Source organism: Salarias fasciatus, chromosome 3 (assembly GCF_902148845.1).
Source record: "Salarias fasciatus chromosome 3, fSalaFa1.1, whole genome shotgun sequence".
NCBI classification, from domain to species: domain Eukaryota; kingdom Metazoa; phylum Chordata; class Actinopteri; order Blenniiformes; family Blenniidae; genus Salarias; species Salarias fasciatus.
Genome location: NC_043747.1, coordinates 20,762,990 through 20,775,266, shown reverse-complemented (window position 1 = coordinate 20,775,266; position 12,277 = coordinate 20,762,990). Strand labels below are relative to the sequence as shown.

The 12,277-nt window shown below is 45.5% G+C and overlaps 1 protein-coding gene across 1 annotated transcript in view; it reads right to left on the bottom strand.

Annotated features, from left to right (window-relative positions):
• Positions 1-5,995: 5,995 nt before the first annotated feature.
• poln (polymerase (DNA directed) nu) overlaps positions 5,996-12,277 on the bottom strand; it is a 50,571-nt gene continuing 44,289 nt past the window's right edge. Inside the window, exons 19-24 of the mRNA XM_030084030.1 lie at positions 10,900-11,031; positions 7,687-7,797; positions 7,462-7,540; positions 6,592-6,659; positions 6,282-6,343; positions 5,996-6,106 (exon numbers count right to left, since the gene is read on the bottom strand). Coding sequence (XP_029939890.1) covers positions 6,032-6,106; positions 6,282-6,343; positions 6,592-6,659; positions 7,462-7,540; positions 7,687-7,797; positions 10,900-11,031 — 527 coding nt within the window. The 3' untranslated portion in view covers positions 5,996-6,031. The remainder of the gene's footprint in view (positions 6,107-6,281; positions 6,344-6,591; positions 6,660-7,461; positions 7,541-7,686; positions 7,798-10,899; positions 11,032-12,277) is intronic.

The window sequence follows — 12,277 nt, the reverse complement described above, 5'->3', positions numbered from 1 at the left end:
GTTAGCCTGACGGGTTTGTTTCTTTGCTCAGCAGCCTTGAAGGCCAACACTCGCAGGCATGAATGTAAACTGCCAACGTTTTCTGTTTATACCTGGCTGCTTTATTTTTTTTTTCTTTTGCTTTCTGAACAAGAGGAACGGCGGCGGGCGGACACAAGCAGCTATCGGTTGTTCTGTCATCAAGTGACTGAAACCACTACGTTAGATGTTAGACATGTTTGTGCGATTGTAAATAACTGTATCACTACCTACTGCTGATGTATTATTTACTCCAAAACTACTCATCTTTGCTGGTTTCCACACCAATCACGATGGAGTTAATTTTCATTTATTTGGGTCTCAGAAAATGGTTGTTGCCTGGAATGTTCCACCTGGCGAGGAAGGCGAGGGGTGAGGGAGGAATGTGCCACATTGGCAGTTAAAAGAGGGGTGTGTGTGTGTTTGTGTTTGTGTGTTGTGTTTGTGAGTGTGAGTGTGTGTGTGTGTGTGAGAGCGTGTGGTGGGCGGTGGTGGAGGAGGTCTGCAGAGACAGAACCCCCCCCGCCCTCCAGCATGGACTCCCTCTCTCTCTCTACCTCCGCTGATGGATTTCGCTCCACTGTGGTGAAAACAGAAGGACTCACTCCGGACTGAGGCCACAGGTGCCAAGAACACATAAAAGCACTTGTAGCACAACTGTGTCTTGTTTTGCTATTACAGAAAAGATAGTGTGGGATTTCTTTTCTTTTTTTTTTTTTACATTTCCTATGACGAGTATGGATAAAGTTTCTCTTCTGTCTCCTTGTAACTGACTGTATGTATCATAAGCATACAGTCAGGACGTGATGCCGTGATGTACAATTCATACTGCAACCCAAGGCTGTTTTTTTTGAGGTGGAAATTTGCCAAAGGTGACAGTAATTGCTGCATTTTGATTCTGCACATGGCTATATTTGTTTCGACACAATCCTATACTCACCTGTTATTGTTTGGAGAGAAAAGAAAAAGAAGTATCCTGCCCACGTGCCATCTGATCAAGCAATAAATACGAAGAAACAGACAACACCGCGAGACAATGACGTAATCTGCAAGGATTTTACCAGAAAAACATTAAATGCTGCATTGATATCATATCCCTCATACTGTACCGATTCATGGCAGCGCTGCCGTCACAGCATTGGCATTATTACATTACCACTCATCATATCCAAGCCTGAAGGGGTGTTTGATTGTAAAATGTTTTGGGGTTTGTTTTTCTATTTTTCTTTACCAAGAAGTGTCAAAGATGTTTTTTTTTCTTCTTTTTTTAAATTCAACGCTGAAGTACACGGGTGTACCTCTGCATATTTGTACAGATGTCAATAGGAAGTGACACGAGAGGGACGACGGACGCTAAAGAATGAGCAGTTCAAGCAGACAGGGTGGACAAGATGGCCGAGACACGCTCTGAAAATGCTTTCAGATGTAAATCATTCAACTCTAAAGGGGACCAATAATGCTTAGTTCTTATAATCTTCATGATTCCCATTCATATAATGCTTATTTATTTAAATTGGGTCATGAGACAGTCCGAAAGGTGAATCTCTTTGAGGAAAATGTTTTTTTTTTTTTCCTTAAGTCATCTCAAACCATCGTTTTTTTATTTTTTGGGCGTAATTCTGAATATTAACCTCTGTGGAGTGGTTAAGAGCTTCAGCTATTGTTTTAGCATTGATTTCTTCAACTGCTTTTTTGAATGACTCCACACACCATCTTGTGGTCTAAACTGGTATTGCAAGGATAAACTGGCTGGGACAAGTGGGATTTTTCATCAACAGCAGATGTCAAAACTTGGCTTTTAGTTCTAACTTTGTCTCAGCTTATAATGAATTCCAACTTATTATTTCCCTTTTTTGTTTCAATTAATATCTATGTTGACTTTTTATACATGCCATAAAATATTGTTAAAAATGCATTATTGGCCCCCTTTAACTACAAAAACTTCCGTCTTTCTGACACTACTGGCTGGAATTCTCAGCCACTCTTTCAGGATTCCCGAAACAAATCAATAAATGACATCCTGCAGCTGCATAAACCACAACTCTCAACCATGTTGACGTTCCTCACGAGTAAGATTCAAAGTCTTTTTTCTCCTTTTGAATCTACGAGTCAGTAACTGTAAAGTTGTAAAGTATATTTTACTGTAAATAGCATCTGGGGTTATTTTTCACCCCTTTTGTATTTGCAACTGTGGATTTTAAAATGAATGACTATATTTTAAAAGTATTTACAGTATTATTGAAGAGATTGTACAGTGGCGCGGGTGTCCTAATCTGCGCTACATCACCAATGATCAGAACAGACACCGGCTTTCAGAGGTGAACGCCATCTTAGCCCGGCACCGGCGGGTTCACACACACACACACACACGCACACACACACACACCCCCGTCTGCTTGAACTCTCGGAATGTCGCAGAGAGCCGGGAAAGCGTGACGGCGGCGCGCCGGCAGAGGCCGGGGATCTCTGCCGCCGGAGCCCTGTCATGGCTGCCGCCTGTTGCCAGGAAACCGACCCGCACAAAGCACAGCAGGGGGGACTGATATGCAGCCGCACTGTGGGGAGGCGGGCAGGTCAACCGGCCGGCTCTGATCCAGCGCCGACGGAGAGGTGGATCAGGGCGATGAGGGGAGGGGAGGGGGGACGGAGCAGCCCCGCGGCGAGGGGGAACTTAAGGGGAAGACTTTGGTTTCAGCCAGGAATTTGAGAGAAGAGGCCCTTTAGGCGTGGAGAACTGAGCGTTCGGGGGCCGCCGTGCTGAGAGAGGGTTTAAGGAGAGGCTGAAGCATTATGGCAGAATCATGGAAACGAGAGAAACCGTAACATCGGGCTGGTTCGGCCGTCTGACTCAACCACAGTGCAACTGCAGCCTGTTTTTCTTTTCTTTTCTTTTCTTCAATGGGGTCTTTCAGCTTTTGGTTCCTTTTCTGTCATCCCTCTGGAAGACTGCTATATCATCACTTGGGATTACTATTACGATTATTATTGTGATTATTAACCCTTTCTTTTATACTGACGACAACTGGAACACTGTATAGATGTAAAGATGGGATTTCCTGCATTATGACGAGGATTGAAACATGGATGTACATATACTGTATCAATTAAAATGACGATGCATTACGCTTTTACATGTGGCACACGTCAACCGCTTCTTTCTTCACACTAAGGAACAGTGTTATTTCGAGTTGAGCGGGAGATTTGGAGTTTGGAGTCGCAGCCGTGGGGATGGATGCTGCAGGGAGGATCGATAAGGCTGATGCCGTCGACAAGCCGAGACTTCACTCTCAGGACTCGCTTCCTGCTAATGGCGCCGCTAAAGTCCAACTGACACCTTAAATAACATAGTCTTGCAAGAAATGCAACATATTTGTATCACATTAAAGGTTTGGAGTGGTAGAAATCACAGAAAAAGGCCCTGACTTTGTCAAAAATGAATCTACACACATAAGGACAGAAGAACCTTTCAGGACTCGCTCCTGCATGAGAAACCAGTCCAGCTGTGTTTTGGCTTCACAATAATGAGATCAGTGACAATCCAAGGGAATGACCCCCACATTTACCATTTAAATTTAAACCTCAATGCTTTTATTTATGAGTATATGTGATGAAAATAACTATTTTCACAAAAAAAAAACCTAATAATTACTACTGAAAATGATCACAGTTTCAACAAAAAACCAGTATTATGGTGCAAAATAAAGTGAAAACCTATAAATTCTGCATTAGGATGAACTGGAATGGTATATTAGGAATAAAAATGCCATTTTGAGACTATTTTTGACATTATTATTCAAATCTTGCTGATTTCCTAAGTTTACAATTTAATCTGTATTTGAGCATTTATTAAAAATAATTCCCACAATCTATTCCTTTCATACAGCTCTAAAACACTGGTGCAAATTGTACATGAAGCGGAAGCTTCCTGAATTTGAAAATGACATGAAAAACTAGGCTATAACAAGCATGGAGTAATTATATTTTGCTGCTTTGGGCCTGAAAATTAGATGAAAAAAGCTTTGCCTGAGAGACGCTGCTGTTCTGCAGAACGGAACTGAACATTCAGGAGTTTAAGTGTTGGTTTTCACCTCCAAGCTGCAGTTTGGAAAGCGACCTCTAGAATCTGCACATGCCTGTCTCACGCTCGAGTAAAAAAAAAAAAAAAAAGTGGGGGAAGGCCTCGCACACTTAAACCACACAACAATGACAGAATAGAGGGGCAGATTTCCATAACACTGTCCAGCGCCGTGGCTCTGAACTGCTCGCACTGACCTGCTGGGAAAAGCTCCAGCGTATTCCTGTCAGCTGGAAAAACCCGAAGCTCCGTCGGCGCTGCAAAAGAAAGGAAGCTGCAGGAATGTTCAGCGACTGTTGGATTTTCCACATGCCACCTTTGTCCGGACTTAAAAAGTGACAACTCCTATAATTAGCGGCCAACATGAGGTGACGTTTCGAATGCGTGATGGGGGGGCTCGGCTTTGTCCGATATGTCAGGAGGCGCCGGGGTCTGCCAGCTCCGTTTTGCAGGCTTCAAGGGTCTTAATTGAGGGACAATATCAAAAGAGGACTGAAGACGGCCTTGCTGCGGCTGCCAGGGACCAGGAAACTCGGTCAGTGTGTCTGGAAGCCGCTGAATGCGTGCCAGTGCATTCATGCCGGCTGTGAGGAGAGAAACCGTGTGTGTGTGTGTGTGTGTGTGTGTGTGTGTGTGTGTGTGTGTGTGTGTGTGTGTGTGTGTGTGTGAGACCGAGGCAGAAACGAGACAAAAGGGGCGAGAAGCCGGAGCCCAGCGAGCAGATAAAAGACGGGATGAGGAAAGAGCGAGGAGCCGGACGCTGAAAGCTGCACGAGGTGAAACTCATATAAGGCTTCACAGCTACGCGTGTTCCACACAAGTATCCTTCCATCCATATTTCACACCTGAGTGCAGGAGCTGATCCCAGCAGATGAAGGATGAAGGTCATCAGAGTACCCTGAGAAAATCCCATGAAAGAACAGGGAGAACATGCAAACTCTGCACAGAAACCCCCTCTACTCTATATATCTCTGCATTTGTCCTTCTTATTTTTCCCTCTAACAGAGACTAAAGATACTTAACTATGAAATTGGACTGAATAATTTCACAAATGCATTTTAAAATCTGATATCCTTGAGATTAAAACTTGATTAACTACAACTTTTCATTGTGACTTTCAGTCAAAACAGATTTTGTGGTCCACAAACACTTAATAGCATCTGAGTAAACTATGACTGGAAAAAAAAAAAAAAAAAAAACATCTTTATGGGAAGCCTGCAACCATCAAACCACCAGATGAAGCACAGTGGCTCAGGGGTTCATCTCACTGACAGACGCTGCTGTAACTAATCAGTCGCAGCGACTTGGGAGACGTCAAAAAAATGGCTTCTGCTCTGACTGAGGGGGTCAAGCAGTGTCCGTCAGTCTCGTGGAGACATTGTCGCAATGTCTCCTCAACCATAAAGAAGAAATACTGAGTGCATCTCTCCTCTGGTTTGATTTGACAGTGTTACAACATGAAAAAAAAGCTTTATTTAACAAAAATAAAGCAAAAATACAGAACCAGTAAACACCAGTCACACCTCGTTTCAGATATTGAGAACACAACAGCTCCTCACAATGTGTTTCATGGACCGCCCTCTTGAACATGGAACTTGGCAACAGAGTGCAAACACATCGCTGGTCCTAATAAGACAGTGTGAAAGCAGAGGAGGAGGAGGAGGAGGACGAAGAGCGAGAGAGAGAGAGAAAGAGAAAGGGAGGAAATAAAGAACTGGTGCAATCCAGTCTGTGGCTAGAAGCAAGAAGTGGGAGCTGCAGCTGGTTTCCATGGAGACGAGGATGCAGGACAAGTGAGGAGAGGGAGAGATGAAGAGAGGCTCGGAGAGACCATGAGGGGAGAAGGAGGGCAGACGGGTGAGAGGAAGGTAGATTTAACAGAGAGGGGCTGTCGTGGAGGAGGAAGAGGAAGGAAAGGAAAGGAAAGGAAAGGAGGACTCAGGGAGAAAGGATGTTCAACTTAGACATGGATCCCCAAGACTTGCCGCTGGAGACCGCCACCTTCAGGGGAACCTGGAAAAACACACATAAGAGTGAAAGAAAAACGAATCAGTGTGTCGACGCGCGTGTCGATATTCAAACATTCTGCGCCTCTCTTTCCATTAGATTCTTCACCACGTTAATAAAAAAGCTCAACAACTTTGCATCGATGGCTGAGCGGAGCCGTGAATCCCTCCACTTGACTCACTTTGAGGTGAACGCCGAGATGATCTATGTGCTGGAGAGACTCCATGGTCCTCTTCACCAGAGCTGCAAGTACTCGAGGTTAGTACCTCAACACCAGTGAACGTGTTGTCGAAGCTTTCATTAAGCAGTTTGAGTTTACACGACAGCGTTTCAAGTGAAAAGTCATCACTTTTGTGTTTTCGTTTCAGAAAAGTGTTGCAATTCGACACAGAGATGGAGCGTTTTCAAAAACTTGCATTTTGATTTGCGCTGAGCATCGTTGTTGAGTAAACACACGCCCAAAACGCCATGAAAATGAGGCCTTAATATACCTCCAAACCGCTCCAGCTGGGAGTCTTCCACCTCGAACAGGAGCTCATCGTGGAGCTGAGCGATCAGCCTGCAACACATTTAAAAACACACATGCATAAAAACGCTGTTACTCCTTCAACGTCGACCGACGAGGCACTTGGTTCGTCTCCATTAATGAAGCCGCAGTCGATGCTTCTTCCTTTTCCAATGCACCTTGTTTCCCCAGCATGCTCCTCTGTTTCCCACTATGCCTCGACTCTTCCTACATTTGTGATGACTCCGGCTGAATGCTTGATGTGAGCCAGCAGCAGCCGTTCAGGAGCGCTCCTCATTACTCATTCAACATATGTAGCCGGTCAGTAACACAGTGAGGATTGTTTAGTGTTGACAGACGCAGTCAGTTCTTCATAAATAATGCACGTGGCCATGTTTTCCAAGTGGAGATTTAGAAAGAAGCAGTGAAAATCCATGTATAAACCTGTTCTCTGCCGATGGGGAGGGGCAAGACATCAGTGGGGTCAAACGAGGACTCGCCTGCTATGAGACTGTTAAAATTTCATTTCTGCGTGTCAGAAAAGACACGACTAGAATTTAGAGCAGATTTACTATTGCTTTCACATTGAAGGCATATCTGAAGTCCAGACTACTAGCACACACACTACTAGACACATGCAAATTGTGCTGCTCACTCTTAACAGCTTTGCCAGCAAAGTGTAAAATTAGTGCAACATCATCTGCATACGCTGAGACTGGTTTGCTGCACATGGCAACTCCTGAGTGACTCTGTAGAATAAGGAAGTTAAAAGGCGCCCTCGTGTTTCCACTGTACGGCTCTCTGCATGTGGGGTCGGATCATGCTGGGTCAGGGCAGCTGCGTTTGGTGGTTCTACCTGACAGAAAGTGAGCCTGAGCAGGAGATCAGGTTGAAGATTCTGATCATGGCCATCTTACAGAAATCAGCAGCAGAGCCTGTGCACACAAACCACACATAAATCCATCAGAGGATCAGACAAACTTTGCAGATCAGGCAAAGGTTTGACAAATTGAGTAACGAGTGATGTAAAGTCTATTATCTAAAGAAAAAAATTGGACTATACCAGTTCAGTATTGCACACCTTGAACCACAAAGTTGACGGCCTGCCTCTCGGCCTGCATGCGGGCTCCCCAGACAGGAGAGGTGATGTTAGGGAGCGTCCGCCGCCGACCCATGATGGACACAACGTAGCCTACAAACAAAACACTGAATGAGTAAAAGTTACAGATACGATTGCCTAGCACTCTTATTCTAATGTCAACGGGTTATTTTCAATGAGACTATTTTCATAAATGCATCAAAGTTTTCGCCTTATGAACCATTTTCTTATCTAATGTTCCTTCATGAAGTATCTTTGGATTTCTAGCAGCTTCATTTGTCTTGTTCCTTGAGTGCACCAGCCTGATAAGTCCACTCATCCTCTAAACTGCTGGATCCCAGCTGACTATAGAAAAAAGTGGGGTCGGGTCAATACAGACACAGAAAGACGGACAACCACACACACTCACTGTCACCAATTAACCTCAGATACGCAAGCTGGAAAAACATGTTAACACTAAACGAAATAGCCCCCGAAATGGACTCAAACTGAAGATAGTGTCCACATGAGGGAAGGGTGCTGACACCTACAATACTCTGCAGCCTTGATCAGAAAACAAGTGATTCCAGTTGCTCTCTGTCCACAGTGATCAATGACTGTCCTTCCCTTCTTCAAGCGCATTTGCTGTTCCATCAGTATCCAGTCAATATGGTCGTCATGCAAGAAAAAGAGAAATCACTAGTGGTGAAGCTCACTGGAAACAGTGGGGAAAGTATAGCTTGAGAAGTGATAAAATAAAGGGGTCTTTTACCAAAAGTAGCCTGCCTTCACTCAAAATGATTTAGGACGTCTGTGTGCTCGTCGTCATTAATAGTGTATTGTTCTCTGAGAGTGCTTTCATTGCAAAAACGAAGAACAGTGCCAACTCGCGGCCCCTAACGACGTTTCCAACGCTTCTTTCTGGGTAAACGGACGTTGCCATGTAAATAAGAAACTTTCTCCGGAATGAAAAAGCAAAACAATGTGTTCTCATTTGAAACACTTGCATATAAAAGGGGCTTCAAATGACCTTAAAGGTGAAAAAAGTTGGTTTCCTCAATGAACCTTAGAAAAACTTTGCAGCATCGGTCCATGCATGGAAAAAAACAAAACAAACCTTGTGTTTACACAAAGTTACACAAAAACTATGTTTTTCTATCTAAATATTTGCTTATGGTTAAATAAAAAGTAGTTTTATCTTCTTTATGTTCTATTTTTGGCATCATTCCTTTAAAAAAAAAATCAAATGGACGACCCAGAAAAAAAAATAAACACAACCCTCCACAATCTAAAAACAGTGACTTATTTTCAGTAACTAGCAAAACACTGCACGTTATCATATGCAGGTATGCAACACACACACACACACACACACACACACACACACACACACAGTGAACCAGTACATTCCACCAAGTTGACAAAGGGCGAGGCTTTACAGCTAAATCCCTCTAGTGTCCGTTACTATACGCTAAGCCGGGCAGGCCGTGAAAACTGAATGACCCTCTTCCTAGGAACACAATTGCGCACACAAGCATAAATGCATAGGAAATGAGCGCACGGCATTCGGCAACAAACACGAAGCGTCCACGCTTTGTGAGGCGACTCATGACACACACGAATGTGACCTCTTCGCCAGGAATGTGACCTTTGTCCGGGGCCTGACGGTGACGCGCGGCGGACTTTGTTTTCGGAGGCAACACGTTGTGCAGATGCTGTTCAGAGACGCAGGTATGGAAGTGAGTCAAACGAGAGAATGTGAGTGTTGGTCAAATCCATTCAGGGATCTTTATTTTTTACAGTCGGGGTTCTTGTGAGCCATCAAACTCTTCCTGTCGAGCGTTCTGCACGGCGCTCTCCTTCACTTCCACCTGCAGCCACTCCACAGCCTTTCCCCTCGTTTTCTCACCTCTTTGCTTTTACTCCCACTCTCCGCCGCCGACCTCACCTTCACGTTTGCCCTTTACCGTCCATTTTCCACTAAACGTGGCAGCAGCTGAGCCCGCACTATTCACCTCGTCTGGCTCTCGGCCGTCTCGGCTTTGAGGGGAATATTGCAGTATCAGGATACCGGTCGTCTATAAAGTGGGCTCACGGTGGACGAGGAGCCACGCCGCACGATAATCTCCGCTCTCGGAGTCGTAACACGGCAGCAAAATACAGCCAGTGAATCTCCTTCCTGCCGGCACAAGACTGCAGGAGACTATTTCATTGATCAACTACATTTCTGAGCAGAGATGAGAGAGCGAAGGCGGAAGCGTTGGAGAGTTTCTAGAAAATCTGACATGCGGACGATAAATTAAATTCACATTAGTGTCTGAGTCTGCAGCAGACAGAGAGACAGACGGACAGACGGCGAGGGACGAGCGGAGCAGTCAAGTCCCAGCAGCGTCTCTGATGGGAGCGTCGCCATGGCGATGAGCTGATTTAAAGCCCGCCGTTCGGCGCCGCGTCGCTCTGGCCCTCAGAGCGCGGAAGGCCTCGTCTGAGATCCGAGCGTGGCGTTCGGGAAGAACGGCTCCGTCGCAGCTCCTCCATGAGGAGATTTTGCTGATTTGGACAGGAACTGGGGACAATTAAAGCCATTTTCTCCAGCTTTCGATGAGGTAAAGGTGCAGCGAACAATGACCTAAAATGAAAATCTTTTGCAGATCTTTGCAACCGTTTGCAGAGAAGTTGAGCTTCGAAGTCTGTTTTGATGTATTCTGACCTCGCCCTGCCGCACTCGGCTCGTGCACTGCGCACGCCGAGGGTTAAAGTGCAGACTTTACACTATTTTGTGTGAGCGTGTTCAAGTCTCAGGTGTGCTGCGTTGGCAGTTTAGTCGGATTATAAATAGCGTCCCGTCTGAACCATCAGACCACCCCCCCCCCCAGCGCTCTCCATCCACCCTGTCCCCTTCAGTTATTGACCCACGGCAGTTTGTCTCATTCCTGCCAATACAAGCACATCTTCTTCATCTTCAGCCACACAATGCGTGTGTGTGTGTGTGTGTTGAAAGTGCACAGAGGAAGTCAGAAGACTCCTTTACACATACACACATTGTATTTCCTGCCTTCAATCCGAGCATTGACTCTAATCCAGTAAATATTTGACTATTGAGCAGCCAGATCCTGCTCCTCTGCATCATGTGACACCTTGAATCCCCGGGGAGACGACTCTCATTAACTTTCAGGTAATACGTTAGAGACCGGACGCTGTGGGCTCTGATCGTACCTCGTTTGTGGCTCTGCTGGATGGTTTTCTGGATGAAGGCCTGCACGTCTCCGTAGGTCTGCAGGAAGCTGTCCTGGAACTGGCCGGCCTGCGCCACGCTCACCCCCAGGATCTCCGACAGACGCTCACGTCCTACAGGGAGCCGAGGGGACGACAAACAGATCGCACGGCGGCGAGAAGAGGCGGCTGTGCTAATGCGAGACATAGCGAGGATGTCAAACATATAGGTGAATATGTAAAAACATGCATAACGCAGCAGCGATCGGAGAAGTTTAGCGGACATTTCACTGTATTTTGCACCAGAATGTTTCAGTAAAACTGCTTTTATGTTGAGGATGTAGACATTCCCCATGCTAATTGTTTGGCTTTGTGAAAATATTGACATTTTCCTCAGGCGTGCTTTGCACCACAACTAAGGAAAACTTTAAAGTCTGAATTGAAATGATTTCACGGCTCTATTTTACCAGTCTGGACCACTCAAGATGAAATTAGTCTGTTTACGCCCCCTGAACTACTGCGTTAGAGGAAGAAACATGGAATCAATATGGTTACACTGCATTAAAGATCAATCCCTAAACTGATTGATTTCTTATTCTACTCAAAGAACCATCCCGCATTTTGAAAATCATCTTCTCGGTCGCACTTTTAAAGCCAGTGAGATTTCATATTGCAAGTGAAGCAAAAAAAAAAAAAAAAAAATCACATTCGGTGTCAAAAGAAAAGAAGAAGCCAGAGGGGGAGAAGAAAGTTGAATCCGGGGGTGAGTGAACAGAGGATGAAGATGACCAGAGGGGAAGAGGGACGAGCAGAGCCAAGTCAAGAGTGAGAAATTGAAGAGGACAAGATAAAAGGAGTGGGAGCACGGATCAGGTCAAGACTGCACAGGGTGTGTGTGTGTGTGTGTGTGTGTGTGTGTGTGTGTGTGAAGCTGAACTGCAGAATAACGACACAAAATATTATGTTTGAGTGTTGAGACCGTTGGAATGTGTGTGTGTCTGTGTGAGAGGGAGCTGAGGTATGGTTAACGGCACGTCTGGCAGGAACTAAAAATTACTGCCGCCACCGTCCAGAAAGTCACAGCTGCCCCTCTCCGACCTTCGCCGAGCGGAATGATGAACGGCGCCGAGTTTGGGACTGGAAGGCAGATTTCATATTCATCTGCCGGAGGAGGACCGACATCATTCTCTGACCCTGCGTCCCGTCTGGAGGCCAGTGGTGGCAGCCAAACAAGTGCGAAGTGGAAATGTCAGTCGCAGATATATGTCCAGACAAAAAGGATGAACGGGGAGGACGGCCGCCGCAGCGGAAGAGGATCAGCTGCTGTGCAAAGGCGTAAAAGACGAGGCCATGGAAATAACTCAGTTCTGACTAGAATAAA